At 34.0% G+C, this 17489-nt stretch overlaps 1 protein-coding gene across 1 annotated transcript in view; it reads left to right on the plus strand.

Annotated features, from left to right (window-relative positions):
- GLMN (glomulin, FKBP associated protein) overlaps positions 1-16602 on the plus strand; it is a 41332-nt gene extending 24730 nt beyond the window's left edge. The window contains exons 14-18 of the mRNA XM_082861900.1: positions 1592-1698; positions 2488-2551; positions 15291-15402; positions 16198-16280; positions 16387-16602. Of these exons, the coding sequence (XP_082718026.1) occupies positions 1592-1698; positions 2488-2551; positions 15291-15402; positions 16198-16280; positions 16387-16497 (477 nt within the window). The 3' untranslated portion in view covers positions 16498-16602. The remainder of the gene's footprint in view (positions 1-1591; positions 1699-2487; positions 2552-15290; positions 15403-16197; positions 16281-16386) is intronic.
- The last annotated feature ends 887 nt before the right edge of the window (positions 16603-17489 follow it).

Here is a 17489-nt window from a genome sequence, read left to right on the forward strand (position 1 = left end):
AGTAAACCATGTTACAAACATATGCGCTGTCATCAAGGTTTTGTTGTTCCATTTATATAGCACAGGCAGAGTAGATTTGGCATGATTCTTACAGGCCCTAGAATTTTTGGAATGGTAAAGTTTAAGCATTGGCTTCAACTTCAAGCCACCAGCTGTATTACTCTGAGAGTCAGCCTGTCCTTTGAAGCTTTGAAGTCAGGAATTTTCTCCTCTAGCTGTGAAAGCCTAGATGGCATCTTGTTTCAGTGTAAGACTGTTTTCATCTACATTGAAAGTCTTTTGGTTAGTATAGCTACCTTCATTAATTACCTTAGCTAGATTTTCTGGATAACTTACTGCAGCTTCTATGTCAGCACTTGCTGCTTCACCTTGCACTTTTATGTTCTGGAGTTGGCTGCTTTCCTTAAATCTCAAGAACCAACCTCTGCTAGCTTCAAGCATTTCTTCTGCAGCTTTCTCACCTCTCTTAGCCTTCATAAAATTGAAGAGTTAGGACCTTGCTCTGGATTACGTTTTGGCTTAATAGACTGTTGTGGCTGGTTTGATCTTCTATCCAGACCACTAAAACTGTCTCCATATCAGCAATAAGGCTGTTTCACTTTCTTATCATTCATGTGTTCACTGGAGCAGCACTTTTAATTTCCTTCAAGAACTTTTCCTTTGCCTTCACAGCTTGGCTTAACTGTTTGGCACAAGAGGCCTATCTCGGCCTTCGACATGCTTCCTCACTAAGCTTAATCATTTCTAGCTTTTGATAAATGAGACATATATGACTCTTCCTTTCACTTGAATACTTTGTAGGGTTATTAATTGGCCTAATTTCAATATTGTTGTGTCTCAGGGAATAGGGAGGCCCGAGGAGAAGGAGAGAGATGGGGGAATGGCCAGTCATTGGAGCAGTTGGAACACACACACAGCACGTTTTGATTAAGTTCATCGTCTTATATGAGCGTGGTTCATGGTGCCCCAAAGGAGTTAACGATTGTAACATCAGAGATCACTGATCACAGATCACCATGACAAATATATATTAATGAAAGTTTGAAAATTTTGAGAATATCAAAATGTGACACAGATGTGAAGTGAGTAAATGCTGTTGGAAAAATGGTGCTGATAGAGTTGCTTGACACAGAGTTGCCATAAACCTTCAATATGTAAAAAATGCAGTAAAGGGAAGTGCAGTAAAATGAGGTATGCCGGTATATTTTTTTTTCCATTTCTACTCTTTTTAAAAAACCTGGATTTTGAAATTTGTTAACTATAGATTTAAATTGTATTAATTTTTAAAACTGATAATATGACTTTTTTGTTTTGCTGTATACTTGTGAAATGTTAATGGAAACTGAAGTCTATTTGTGAATACTCAGTAATTCCATATAGAGAACAGAGAAAGAGCACACCAGTGCTTTCAAACTAGCAGAGTTTGTTCTAGGTGTCCAGAAATAGTGAATGAAAGAATGGAAATTAAAGTTAAAAATATATATTTTAAATGTGTAATAGCTTATTTTTGTAGTATCAAGGTATTAGAAAAACACATATATCTAACAACCTATTATTTAAAGCCTTTCTCAATTTTTCTTTTGCTTCTCAGAGAACATATAACAAATGGTTTACAGGACCGCAGCTGATTTCCCTTCTAGATTTGGTACTTTTTCTCCCAGAGGGTGCTGAAACAGATCTACTGCAAAACTCAGATAGGTGAGGTGACCATTACTAAGGTTCACGTAGTAAATTCAGAATAAAATGTGAAACCCCTGCTTTGGGAACCTAAACGAAAATAAAACGTATTTTTCTGTGATTTTATAATCAGTGGTTAGTTCATCAAATTACATAAAGATTTTCATATATTTAAGTAATTAGATATTATATAAAAACAAAATTAAAAATTCTCCTTTCCAGAACTATGACTAACAGTATGATTTTGTACCTTTGATGTACCTAGCTCATAGAGATTTGGGACTATAGCACTGGTGACTAAACACTAAGAATTTCGTGTATATAACTTATAGAAGGCTTATACATTTGGATTTTATTTCGAGGACATACATCAATTTTTTTCATATACAACATGTAATTTTACTTTCAGTATACTCGAATGAACGTTGAGAAACGGTTGTAAGCATTTTTCAAAGGAATCTTAAAATTCAGGAAACAAAAGATGGTACTCTCGAACATTAAAGATAACAAGTCTCCCTTGGGGGAAAAACGAATAGTAATTTTCACAATTATATTTTGTGAACTTGGAGAACAAAAGTAATACGTTATGTTAAGGGGGTGAGATGTGTGATAAGATATTTTAGCAGTCCATCACCTCAACCACTTGGCCACCTCGTCATTTGCTGATAAGGTATTTTAAAGGGAGAAGCTTCTAATGGCAAACATAATTGTGGAAATATACCCAAGGTTTTAACTTACCTTTATTCATTGAAATTGTTGATTATATGAAACTGTACTGTATGTAATAAATTATATATTTTTAATTAACAGGATAATGGCTTCATTAAACTTACTGAGGTATTTGGTTATCAAAGATAATGAAAATGACAATCAAGTAAGTGAATTTTTTGAAAAAAACTATTATTCAAATGCATAAGGAGCGTTTTGTATTTTCTTATCAATACCTACTTAAGCCATAATTAATATTTTACCCAGCTGTAAAGCTCCGACAAGTGCCAACAGTTCTTTCAACTTGAAGTTAATTCCCAGGAGCGCTTACCACCCCACATCCAGCCTTCCCTTTTCTTTTCCTGTTGTACCTCTGCTCTCTTGCTATAAACATTGCTTAACCTTGTTAGGTAGATAAGTTGCAGCTCCTAACTTAACTAACCTTTTGAAACTCAACATATATTTGCGTATCTTGTTCATTAACCGCCATCTATTGCTCATGATTTAAGTCTGAGCTATATAAAATAAAATCATCTGATCATTTGATATCCCCTCATCAGAAATGACAAATTGAAGCATTTTCAGCACTAAATCCATTAACAGCACCTTTTGAATAATGTGTAGGCAGTTGAAATTTTTTAAAATAGTGCACCATTAGAGGTATTCAATAAATAGAAAACTATTTGAGGGAGATTTATCATACAGTAAAATTACATTTGCTTTTTATCTTCTCTTTCTACCTACTCTATTCTTTTTTTTTTGGCTGCATTTGGTCTTCGTTGCTGCGCTTGGGCTTTCTCTAATTGCAGAGAGTGGGCAGGCGGGCTTCTCTTGTTGTGGAGCACAGGCTGTAGGTGCTCGGGCTTCAGTAGTTGTGGCTCTCGGGCTCTAGAGTGCAGGCTCAGTAGTTGTGGCGCATGGGCTTAGTTGCTCCGCGGCATGTGGGATCTTCCTGGACCAGGGTTCAAACCCGTGTCCCCTGCATTGGCAGGCCGATTCTTAACCACTGTGCCACCAGGGAAGTCTCTACCTACTTTATTCTAATAGTTGCTTTTTGTGTATGTGTCATCTTATTAACTGTAACTACCTGGATTACATGCGTGGTTAAACTTTTTAGAAAGTAATAAATGAAATGCAAGTAATTGATTTTTATATAAGAATGCCAGAGGGTTTTTTTTCTTTTTTAATTTAAGTAAATCATAATTTGGGATTAAAAGTTTATGGAAAAAGTAGTAGTTTCCTTCCCTCAAACATAAAGCCAAGTTGAAAGAATTTTACAGCGATCACTGATGTACCCACCACCAAGATTCTACCGTTAACATTTTACTCTGCTTTTATCACTTATCCATCTCTCCACCCTCTATCCATCCATTAGTCTCTTATTTTTTGATGCATTTCAAGGTAAACTGCAAACATCAGCATACTTTACCGTAAATATTTCAGCATGTATTTCATTAAGAAGAGTTAAATATTTGTCTATAGTTTTTCTTTAAGTTTACATAAAATGAAATGCCCAAATTTTAATTGTACATTCACTGAGGTTTAATAAATGCTTAGATCTGTTACCCAAATCCTTACCAAATATAGAACATTATTATCATCACAAAAAGTTCCCTTTTTTCCTCTCAGTTAATTCTGACGTCATCATTCCACACCCATCCCTAGCCCCTGCCAGTGGCAGCTCTATTCTGGCCAGGTGCTATCATTTATTCTCCCCCCCCCCCCACCCAGCGGTACTCAGGCCTCTCACTGTTGTGGCCTCTCCCGTTGCGGAGCATAGGCTCCAAACATGCAGGCTCAGCGGCCATGGCTCACGGGCCCAGCCTCTCTGCGGCATATGGGATCTTCCCGGACTGGGGCACGAACCCATGTCCCCTGCATCGGCAGGAGGACTCTCAACCACTGCGCCACCAGGGAAGCCCTATCATTTATTCTTCACTATGCTATAAGTGCTCTTTAGTTTTTATTTTTCATAGACAGTGTTAGCACAGGAAGGATCTTTAACTTGCACAAGGGCATATACCTAGTAAGTGGCAGAAATAGCTATGACCCCAGGCAGTGACCAGAACCTTTGAATCACAAACTAAATCCTGACTCCTTTTTTGTGATAAAAAGAGAAAGATAACAAGTAAATTCAGTGGCAGTGGAAGCCCTGAGGCTTCAGGAAGATGTCCTTAGAGTATGGTATGAGTTTTTACTTTCATCAGGATGAGGCCATACCTAGAAATGATCTGATTTGCCTGACAGGACGAAAAAGAATCTTTTTGAATCTTTTTGATTAAGAGTGAGCACAGTGTACTACAGGGGCAGCAAACGGGCCTCTGCCTAGAGAGGGAAGGCAAAGCAATTTTAGCATTGTGCAATGTCTACTATGATATCCACAGATAATGCCTCACATTTATTTGGCTTGAACATTGTACAGTGAAGAAAAGGATACAACCAGCTTATAAGATTGCTTTCTTATTTAATGGTTTTTAAAATTTTTTCTTAGGGATCAAATATTCCATAGTATTGCCATGCAAGTTACTGTAAGAATTATCATACCAAGGAAATTGGCCAAAAAATCAGTCCAAGATGGCAACCTAACATCTTTGAGGCAGCTTATTCATCATGGAAGCATTTCTTCCAAGTGCAGTCACAGTAGGTCAGGTACATAAATGAGAGGCAAATCTGTCTGCTGTGGTTAATCAAAAAATAAGAGCCTTCTGAGTTTTAGAAATTGTGAGTAAAGGAGAAACAAAATGATACTCTAGTGATGCTGAATTGTGGGTAGTTTTATTCAAAAGGATTCCTACCAGTACCTATTTTTGAGCAGTTAAGTGTGCTGAGGTGGTAACTAGTCAGATGAAAAGCTGAAAAGCAATCAGAAAGGTGTATAGAAAAATTAAATAAGAACAGGATCATTAAAATACAAAAAATGATTCATAATTGAATAATAATCCACTTCTTTCCCTGCTATATTGGGTTACTGTCAACTGACTTATTCTTTTCATAAATCATTCCCCTCCTTACCTTACTATTTCATGTCTCTTTATCTCTTTGCATAAGTTGAAGGCACTTTCTCCCACATTTCAGTTTGACAGAACTTCTTGGACATTGAACCTCCATCTATCTGTACTGATAAAAACCAACTTAATTTTTAGACCTAGTGTTCCCTACTATTTGGTAGGTATCTTTAAGTAAGTGTTAATTGTTTAATTATAGTAATTTTTTCTGATACATAGGCCATAATAATTTATCCCTCACCTTCTGTCCCATCTGCTCATATCCTTTCCTGTCCACCTGCTTACCTATTCTTTTCCTAAATAATTTGTGATTGTAATATGTAGAATGGGAGCAGGGTCAAGGGAAGCAATGTAAGATTGTAAAGGCCAGAAGTATGTATCAGGAATTTAAAAAAATTGAATTATGTAATGTATGCATATATGCTTTTCATTTAGGAAAACACAACAAATATCTGGCATACAAACACATACTTACAGTTCTATATAATCCACATTTTACGTTCTCATTTAAACTGTTTCTTTCTTCAAGATTAAAACATATCCCTTGTGTGTTATTTGCAGATCCAAATGACTTAAGGTTATGCACATTCCTTAATATTACAAGTGATAGAAGTTCTACAATATTACTTCATAAATAAGAAGTGATACACAAATTAGAAAAGGGAAAACTGGGTCTTATTCATTTCCTTCTTTTTATTTCTTCATTATCATGGTTGACTGTGTCCTTTGCAAGGTCCCTGTCTGTTCTGGCAATAAATTTCACTGTGGTATAAAACTGCGTTCTCTCTTTTGTGAGACAGGCTGCAGTGAAATTTGAAATGTATAGTTAAGCTCTAGAACTGAAAAGATCTCAGAACTACTCCACCAGTGAGTTACTTGGGTATAAAATTTTAAAGTAAGCATTTGTGAACATTTCAAATTTTTATCCTTAGTACTATTTTTTAACATCTTGTTACTTTCTAGACACTAAAGATAAAACAAATGTTAAGATGATTTTCTGGGCTTCCCTGGTGGCGCAGTGGTTGAGAGTCCACCTGCCGATGCAGGGGACGCGGGTTCGTGCCCGGGTCCGGGAGGATCCCACATGCCGCGGAGCTGCTGGGCCCGTGAGCCATGGCCGCTGAGCCTGTGTGTCCGGAGCCTGTGCTCTGCAATGAGAGGCCCGCGTACCGCAAAAAAAAAAAAAAAAAAAAAAAAAGATGATTTTCTTCGTAGTGTTTGTTTTTTTTTTTAAGATCTAGTAATCTTAATGTAGGAGAGAGAAAATATTCTTATTTCCATAGCTTCTTCACTCCTACATGCTTCTAAAAATATTACTGTTGTTCATCACATGAAAAATTTGTGGAATTATGCTGAACAGAATGTGCACAAATTTTCTTTAGCCTAATTTTGGCACATTTTATTACCTTATTATAAGTTTTAGATTATGGGCTGTGTATTAAATTACTGCCATTAAGAACAACTAAAGTCTTAATAAAGACCTCCTAGTGTTACACTGTCCAATAGACAGTAGCCACATGTGACTATTTAAATTTTATTTTTTTAAAATGTTTAATTAAAAATTCAGTGCCTCCTTAGCATTGGACAGGGCCATTCTAGATTATTGTTTCTCAGCATATGGTCCTAATCAAAATTAGCTGGGTATCTTATATGATTCGATTTGTAAAAAGTCTTGATACATACTTGTTTAGATTGATTTTTAAAATGCATGAAGACATAATATGTTAATTAAAAAGGAAGTATAAATACAGCACAGATTGAAAAACAGGAAGAAAATTACATGAAAACATACCAGTAAATTTGGAAACTTCAATAAAATAGAATTTGTTAGAAAATATAATCTAACAAAACTGCCACAATCTACTAAGAGAAATCACAAGGTCAGATAATTTTTACCATAATTTCAAGAAACAGATACTCAAGTCTTATATAAAATGTTCAAAAGACTAGAAAAAGAATAGTTGTGCTTAATGTTATGCATCTGTTTAGTAAGGTATAACCTTAATACCAAAACAGACTAAGATAGTATGCTGAAGTAAAGTTACAGGCTCATCTCACTTATGAATATAGATACTAATATTACCAAACCAGATCTAGCAAAAAAAATTTTTTTTAAGTCATTGGACTAAGTTGGTTTTATTCCAGTAATGTGAGGTAATGTAATTCATAGGTTAAAGTAGAGGAAATACATAGTTACAGGAAAAAAAAAAAGCATTTGATACATTCAATACATAATCGTGATAAAAATTCTTAGTCAACCAGAAAATAGTTTTATTTTAATTGCAACAAAAATATGAGATACTTAGAAAAACATGTAAAAATATGTATAAAACTTTTTGAGGAAAATTATAATACTTTATAGAGAGATATAAAAAAATATATAAGTAGAGATTTGAATACGTATGTGGATGGAAAGATTTGGTGTCTTAAAGTTGTCAGTTCTCAAATTAATCTAAAAATTCAGTATAATTCAAAACACCCATTAGTTTTTTAAAATGGAATTTGATGATTGATTATAAGTTTCATATGGAACAGTTAAGGGCCGAGCACCTTTGAGGAGCAAGGTGTGTGGACAGGAACTTGCCTTGCCAGGTATCATAATTTATTATAAAGCCACAGTAGTTTAGAGTAGTATTGCCATGGGACTGGATAGATTGACTAGTAGAAAACAGTAGAGAATCTAAAAATAGATATCTGTGGAAAATATATATAATAGATATATATGATGCTGCTGCTAATGGTAGCTTATATTTATTAAGAACCATTTGCCAAGTTGTGCTTTAAGCACGTATTAACTCATTTAATCCTCCTGCAAGGTATTACTTTTTAGTATGAGGAAGGTATGAGGAAATTGAGGCATAGTGAGGGTAGTAGAACTTGCTCAAAGTCACGTAGCTAGTGAAGGAGCCAGTTTTTGGACTTGGGCAATCTCCAAGAGCTAACATTCTTAATTACACCATTGCACTGAACTTCCTGTCTGAAATGGAGATGCCATTACAAATTGGAAGGAAAGAATAGGACTCTTCAATAGATGATGCTGGGTAATTTGTCATATGTATGGGGAAGGGGGGGGTTAGATGCCTATTTCACATATACAAAACAAAATTCCAAACAGATTAAAGACTTAACATTGAAAATGGACTTAGAAATTTTTAGAACACATTATAAGAGAAGATCTGTGTGACCTAAGGGTTTCTTAAGTAAAAAAGCACTAACCACAAAAAAGTAGATTGATAATAACATTGAAACTAAAACCTATTCAAGAAAAGAAAATGTGTACAAATTGAAAAAGCCACAAAAAGAGAAAAAAAAGTCTTCCTTTCTCCATCCAATAGTTAGTATCCAAAAAATAACTACAAAGCAAGAAGAAGAAGACCACAAATCAGCAAAATAGGTAAAGGATACACACATTGTAAGGCAGCTCACAGAAGAGGAAACCCAAATGGCCAATAACCACAAGACAAGATTCCCAGTATCACTAGTGTTTATGGAAGTGTAACTTAAAACTGCAGTAAGATACCACTGCACACCCATCAAAATGGCGAATGTTAAAAAAGGTGGGTAGCATAGGTTAGGATCCAGCACAGTGATGAAACAAAGCGGATAATCCTTTTTGGGCAATTTGGCATTATCCAGTGGAGTTGAAGAATAAATACTCTTAACTCAGCAACTTCTCTCCTAAGCTATATAATTAGAGCAGTGTTCTTCAAATTGCTGGTCATAACCAAGCATATTAGAGTCATTAAATCAATTTAGTGGTTCAGACTGGCAATTTTTACAAAATGAAATAGAATATAATTGAAACATCAGGTTGCTTGCACAGATTCTTAGTAAGAGTTATGGCTATTGCAGCAAATTTTGTGGTCAATTGCAATGAACGGTGTTTGAAAGTGGAGGGGATATGACAGATTGGCTAGGAATAAGATGCATGTTGCTTACCAATATCTCTTACGACGTATTTAGTGGTCAGTTAGCAGAAAGGCTATGATACTGTACAGTTTAACTTTATAGTAACAGTATGTAGTTAATTGGGAAATAAATTGTACCTGCTGTCAGTAAAATTGTGAAGTTTTACAAGCAAATTATTTTAATCTGTATTTTCAGAATGAACTTTTATTGAGGGAGATATATTTTTTTCAAATTCATGACAATAACAAAAATAAGTGAAAAATACAGAAACATGTTCAACATTCAACTGTATCTGAAACTAAAGAGTGACAAAATTCAAAAAAGTATTGACTCTATAATTAGTAAACTTAGCCTTAATTTGAGCCACATTCTAAAAAGAAAGAAAATGAATGTAAGACTTTAAAGCTAAGACTATTTAAGATAGTTTCATCAAAAGTAAATACCCAATGAAAATGATAGTCTAATTTTTCTTGCAAATGAAAGCATAAAACCTTCAAAATTAGAGACAGCTAGAAACAACATGCTGAACTTGTGAATGAGGCCCCCTAATGTTTTGAAAGATGAAAAGTTACCAACATTCTTTTAGTCTCTGTAGAGGTAGAAAAGAAACCTTATTATCAGCGTATATAATTGTGTGTTATTTCGCAAATGAGAAAATGGCTCATTTGGACCTGGAAAGATTATTTTCCCAGCATATACAGTGTTTGTGTCTATTTATTTATTTAGAAGTATGTTTTAATGGTAATGTGATGTTTTATCAAATCTGTATTGCAAAACATGTATGCAAAGGTTATGATGCTTCTTGATGAGACTTATTATAAATTGTGCAACACTTAAATTGATAGCTGGTATTTGCAAAACAATATGATGTTGTATTGTTTCAGCTCAACCTTACACACACCTAAAGATTACCTACATTTACTGAATTGGAAACACACTGTGGGTCATTAAAACTTAAAGTAGAAAATTTTTTACAGGAATGACAAGTAACAGAACTATGGGCAATTATCTTTTTAAATTGTCAGAAGCACTACCAAAGTTGTTTGAAGTCAGTGTATTTTTTTTTGGAAAGCTTTGGTATCCAAGGAAATCCCTCTGGATATTATAAATATCTTGTAAAAGTGGTGAAAATTGTTAATTTTAAAGGTTCACTGATTAACCAAACTCTTGAAACTTTTTTCAGTGATTAGAGCTAAGCATGACCATTGTATCATATCAAAATTCATTTATTGTTCCTATGGAAAGTTCTAAGTAGGGCATAAGAACTCAGGAATAATATTCATGTTTTTCTAGTTGGAAAGCAATCTTATGTGGCAGATATTTTCAAAGATAATATTGAGTGGCAAAATTGACATGTGTCTGATGTTCTGGCATGCCTAAGAAATGAAATCTGAAACCGCAGGAAGACATGATTATATATTTCAGTATGTTAAACTTATCTGTCGGTTGTAGAAGACATTACTGTTATAGAAGGAAGGCTTAAATGTAATTGCTTTAACTAATATATGTTTCTGACATTACTGAATAGAATTTATTAATGAATTCAGTCTGAATATAAAATTAGATTTATTGTTACATCTCATTTCTCTGTTGTAAACTTTTAATCATTACTTTCTAAAGGAGAAATTTAAAACATTCAAGAAAAATGTTTGATAAAAGATACATTTCCTTTTAAAAATCCTGAATCAGTAGTTAGGTTAAACCTGTTGGCTGAAGAAAATTAATTAGTGAAGCTTAGTTATTCATTTACACCAAAGAATGAATATAAGACATAAAACTTATCATTTTGGGAATAAGATTTCAAATAATTTCAAATAATTTCTATTACTAGGAGTGAAAGAAAATTTTTTCAACTTAGACCAACTTTTTTTAAAGGAAACTTTTTCCTGTATTCTGGATATAAGTCCTTTATTAGGTTTGGTTTTTGTAAATATTTTCTTCCAGTCTGTGGCTTGTATTTTCATTATCTTAATAGAATTTTTCAAAGAGCAGAAATTTTAAATTCTGATGAAGTCCAGCATATCAGTTTTGTTCTTTTAAATGAGTTATGCTTTTTTGGGTTCTAAGAAATCTTTGCTTAACCTAAGGTCACAAATTTTCTAATAGAAGTTTTATAGTTTTAGATTTTATATTTATGTTTATGATCCACTTCAAGTAAATTTTTTATATGGTGAAGAAGTATGGGTTAAGGTTTTGTTTCAACTCCAGCTCTATTTGTTGAAAAGGCTATACTTAACTTGAATTGTCTTGGCACCTTTGTCAAAAATTAGTTGATCATATAAGTGTGGGTATATACTTTTGTATTCTGTTCTGTTCCATTGACCTATGTCTCTTCTTTCACTAGTACCACACTATCTTAATTACTGTAGCTTTATAGTAAGTCTTACACTCAAGTAGTGTGAGTCTACCAACTTTTTTCTTTAAAAAAATTTTTGGCTGTTCTAGATCCTTTGCTTCTCCATATGAATTTTAGAATAATTTTGTCAGTTTCTACCTGTAGAGGAAAAACATTCCGGTGTTTCTGCTCTACTCTCAGTACTTCACTTCATTTTTTACACTTCTGGTCACCAAATGTGTAGTGATTTTCCCATAGCGAGCAATTTTTTTTGACACCAAGTAGATGTCCTACAATTCAGTCCCCTTCTGACACTCTACCTGGAGATAGCATCAGATTACACAGGCTAAGGGCTCAGTCCCACAACATTATCCCCCTTCCGTTACCAATCATAAGTCCAGGTATTGATCTGTGCTGCTGACAGACTGGCTGTCAGTCAGAGGTTCCCATGACCCCTTCCTCAGGTTCGATTAATTTGCTAAAGCTGTTCACAGAACTTCAAGAAAACATTTTACTTACTAGATTACCGGTTTATTATAGAAGGATGTAATTCAGGAATAGCCAGATGGAGGAGATGCATAAGGTATAAGGTATGAGGGAAGGAGCGCTGAGTTTTCATGCCCTCTCCTAAACTACTGTCCCAGCACCTCTACGTGTTCACCAATCCAGAAGCTCTCTGAACCCCATCCTTCTGAGTTTTTATGGAGGCTTCATTACATAGGCATGATTCATTAATTCACTGGCCATTGGTGATTGAGCTCAGTCTCCAGCCCCTCTCTCCTACCAGGAGTTTGTGGTGAGAGGAGCTGAAAGTTGGAACCCTTTAATCACATGGTTGATTCCTCTGGCAGCCAGCCCCCATTCTTATTAGGGGCTTTCCAAAAGTCATATTCATGGCTGAAAGGGCTTGTTATAAATAACAAAAGACAGTTTTACTGTTCTTAGGAAATTCAAGAGTTTTAGGAGCTCTTTGCCAGGAACAGGATGGAGACCAAATACAGTATATATTTATTATAAATCACAATATCACTGTACTATAAAGAGTTACACAGTAGTGATTCCATTTATATGACATTCTGGAAAAGGCAAAAATTATATAAACAAAAATTAGACCAGTGATTATCTGGGGGTGGGGGAAGAAAACTGACTACAAAGGGGCACAAGGGAACTTCTGGGGTCATGAAACTATAGTGGTGGTGGTTATACAACTATATATCTTTGTCAAAACTCAGAACTGTACAGCTAAAAAATGTTTATTTTACTGTATGTAAATGATACCTTAATACACCAGACATTAAAAAATAATATATAAAAAGGAAAGGACCAGGCTATATTTGATGTTATAAATAGAAAGGACATTCTGTGAAACTTTTGTTTCAACTATATAAATAAATGTGAGTTGTGATGTAAATCATATTTCTTACTGTGGGCCATGGTAAAAATATTTTGAAAAACGCTACCCTAGAAAAACTTTTATTCCATGTGAATAGGAAAACATATGCAGCAATTTCAGGAAGCACTGTTTGAAGTACTAAAAAACTAGTAACAGGATAAAAGGTATAGTATAATGGGATGCCTATATACCAATTAAAATGAAAGGATTAGAGCTATAACATAAATAACCCTCAAAAACAGGATTGAACAAAAGGGAGCTAACGCAGGATATGTACACTGTGATATCATTTGTATAAGTTTTAAACATGAAAAACTGTGATATATTGTATAAATTAAGAATACTAAAACCTCAAGTTTTAGAAAATGTTACATAGCTTAGTTAATGGCTTTCTCTTGGATAAAGAGGGCTTCAACCATATCTAATGTATTTTGTAAAGTAAATATGGTAGGATGTTTACATTTGACAAAGCTAGGTGTGAGTAAAAAGGTGTTTTCTCTATATTCTTTATGCCTGAATGTGTTTTAATCTGTAGAGGGTCATCAGTAACCTCTGTAGCCTTGAAAGCCATCCGTGATATTGGCCAGTAGTAGTGGGTTCTACTTTTAAGCTTAGAAGTAAAGGGAAACAACGTTTAAAAAAGTGGGGGCGGGATAGAGAAAGGTAAAGAAAATGCTGGAGAGAGAGGGAGGAACATAAGAGAAATGAGAGCAGTGGGTGCGTGTGGTAGAGTAACATACTTGACATCCTGTGTGACTACTGGTTGAAGTTTCTGCTGTACTAATGCGTAACCCACGTTTCCATGTGAGGACAAGAAAACTTACAATTTCAATGGAAGTTTGAAAACATTAAAAAATGTTTTTTAAAGTATACAATTAAAACAGTTCATTGTTTAAAAATCAGGATAAATAAGCAAAAAGTAATAATCAAAATCTCACCATTTATTTTTGACATTATAGTGTATGCCCTTTTAGGCTTTATACCAGCAAATCTGTACATACTTCTTTTTTAAAAAAGATCATATTATATGAGTCATGCTGTAACCTTTTTTCCACTCACCAATATGTATTGAAGAACACTATTTTAACGGCTGTGTAGTTTTCCATTGTGTGGATATACAATTTACCTACCCTGCTCCTGTTGTGAAAAATTGTCATTACTTACAACTTTTCACTACTTAAACATATTTTTATAAACATCTCTTCAGTGGAATCATTATAACATACATATTTAATTCTTCCCCAGATTAAGTTCATAGATTCTGAGTGAAAAAGTATGCATATTTTTGAGGTTTTGGATTCTTGATAGTTCCTCTCAAGAACTCCACTTTTCCTAGCAATATAGGAATAATGAGAAAGGACAGATTTAAATTAAAAGGATATATGTGACAGTGAAATTATAAATTATTCAACACAGACATGTGTAGATTTTATTTTGGAGGGCTATATATGTTAAATGTTATATACTACCTGGATCAAAATAAGTTCATTACAAAATAGATTGTCATGTGATCCAGTTCTAGTTAAGGATAACTGGATTCCTAAGTTTCCCTTTTTTGCCTAAGGTACTTTCCTTTGTAATAAGTACCTGGAAACTTAGCAATACCAATGAATTTTCTTTGTCTTCCTTCTTTTCTTTTTTTTTTTAAATTAAGACTTTATGATTCCCTTCCTGTAGTACTATAGGAGGAAATGCTCTTGGAATAAAAACCTCTAATACAAATGACAAAACAACCCTAAGCTGTCCTAGGTAGGTAAAATCTCCATGTATATTGGTCCCCAAGAAAGTCTGTATCAGCTTTGTGTTAGAAAAGTTTCCATCAATAGAGAAGAAGAATCCCCTGGAACTAGATATGTGACAGGAATATCATTTGAAAGATAAAGAGTTGAAGGGACTTATAAGGTAGAGTCATTGTGGGGATGGTTTATAAAAATAAAGAGAGATGTCTCAGACCGTGTGGATTATTTTCAAATAATTTTCTCATGGATAAAACTTCTAAGTTGCAGATCTCAAAACCAGGAGCTATCCAAATGGCACAGTAATGAGTGTATGAACAAGTTCATTTTTGTTTTGGCTGGTATTTAGATAAAATAACTAGATGTAGTAATGAATGTATTATTAAACAGTCAACTCTACCTTGAAAGGCAAGGATCATGTCTTACTCATTTCTGTTTCTCCAACTGTCAGCACATGTTTAATACTAGTAGGCAATCAATACATCTTGAACCAAATAACTAATTGTTTCATTAATTCTTCCAAACAGACTGGATTATGGACAGAACTCGAAAAGATTGAGAATAATTTCTTAAAGCCACTCCATACAGGTCTTAATATGTCAAAAGCACATTATGAAGCAGAAATTAAAAATAGCCAAGGTTGGTAATGTGAAGTTTCATTTTCAGTTAGGTCTAAAAATTAGTCATATTTTTTTGAACTGTCATTTATATTCAAAATAAAGAACTTTATCTTGTACTTGTCTAACTTAGAGCAAACAGGGAACTGTGATAGCTAAGTCATTTTATTTATAATTAAAATGTTTCTTGGCAAATCTGTATGCCAGTTAACACTGAAATTGGGTTAACAAAGATTTAAACCAAACTGAAGCATATTCTGGTTTCAAACCTCAAGGTCTGATTAAGAATCTAATTGTATCACAAGTATTTCTGTTTGGATGTCATTGTACTTCCTTTAGTATTGTGGGGTCCATCCCCCACTTCACCCTCTACTCAGTACAAATTATGAAAAAGAATCTTAGATCCGGAATTACTTTTTAAAGTCAGCAATTCTATTATAATAATCTTGTGGTCTTTTCCATTTCACTATGGTGGTATTTCTGTAGGCATTACTAAAAATTTTGTCATTTTTAGTGTGACAGGTATATTTCTGATTTTATATTGAAGAAAAAAGTTTTAAAATTTTCATTCATCCTGTACATGCCAAAATACTATTCACCTAAACATTTATTCACATGTTGCAGAATTTTAATATTTTTGTTTGTTCATAGCTTGATTTTAGCATATCCTGAGCTATTAAACACTAAGGCTTAATTTACGCAAATAACTGGCATTTTTTAAGTTAGTAAATGATTAAAGTAGCTTATAAATTTATTATTGAAATCTGAGAGTTGTTTTAATGATTAAGTGTGACACGATTTTTTTTTTCTCTTACAGAAGTCCAGAAGTCTAAAGATCTTTGTTCTATAACTGTAGGTAGAGAAGAGATCCCGAATATGCCTCCTGAAATGCAGCTTAAGGTAGATACGAAATTTTCCTAAGCTACATACAGCTGAAGTCTTTTCTTTTTGCTTTGTTTTGCTTTAAAGGCAGCCTTAATAACACTAATTTTTCTTGGTATTGCAGGTCCTACATTCAGCTCTTTTCACATTTGATTTGATTGAAAGTGTTCTGGCTCGAGTAGAACAACTCATTGAAATAAAAACAAAGTCTACCTCTGAGGAAAATATGGGATAAAGTGAAAGCTCCATCCCCTAAATAAAAACTAGAAATATACTATATTTTCCATTATGTTTATTTAATACCTTTATAAAAGCTTTTCTGTAAAACACACTGATAGAAAATAAATGTAGCTTTTCTCATTTATCCGTTTCAGCAATGACACATTATGGATCAGTAGTATTGTTTGGTTTTAAAAAGATATCTACATGGTAAATAATGACCATGTGTATTTTAAATACTACTATTGAAAATCCAATACAAATCAATAATTTTATATTATGACTTCATAAAATGTACTGGAATTGCCTTTATTCATTCATACAGTTGTAGTGAGTTTATGAAAATACTGATACACTCTATGTTCCAGTTAGATGCTGTGTTACATTTTAGAACTCCTAGTATCAAACTGGCTATCACACCACTAAGAGCTAAGAGAGCTTAGAGAGAAATTTTGAGTTTGGACCAGCTGACTACTTCTCTTAATTTCCTTCTTTTTCCCTGCCTCAGGAGTCTTAGGGGGCAGAGTCCTATCAATCACCAGCTCTCCAGCAGTAGTTACAATGTGAAAGCATCTGTGAAGATTAATTTTAGAAATACTGGCTGGCTTGTATTATAAAAAAGTATATATGACTTTTCCTTTAACCTAAGGGGCTAATTAGAAAATGCTGTATATTTATTTGCAATTAAATATTTGTTCATCCAACTTAATTTGTATCATTAAGAAACTGCATCTGAGTTTTATAATATATGTACCAATTTTTTATGAACTTTTTTTTTATATACCTCATTTTTTATTGCATTTTGCAGATACTGCATTTTTTTTTTTGGGCTGCATTCGGTCTTCATTGCTGTGCATGGGCTTTCTCTAGTTGCAGGGAGTGGGGGCTGCTCTTCCTTGCGATGTGTGGGCTTCTCATTGTGGTGGCTTCTCTTGTTGCAGAGCACAGGGTCTGGGTGCACACAAGCTTCAGTAGTTGCAGCATGCGAGCTCAGCAGTTGCGACACGT

Source organism: Leucopleurus acutus, assembly GCF_964270905.1.
Source record: "Leucopleurus acutus genome assembly, chromosome: 2".
In the NCBI taxonomy this organism is placed as follows: Eukaryota; Metazoa; Chordata; class Mammalia; order Artiodactyla; family Delphinidae; genus Leucopleurus; species Leucopleurus acutus.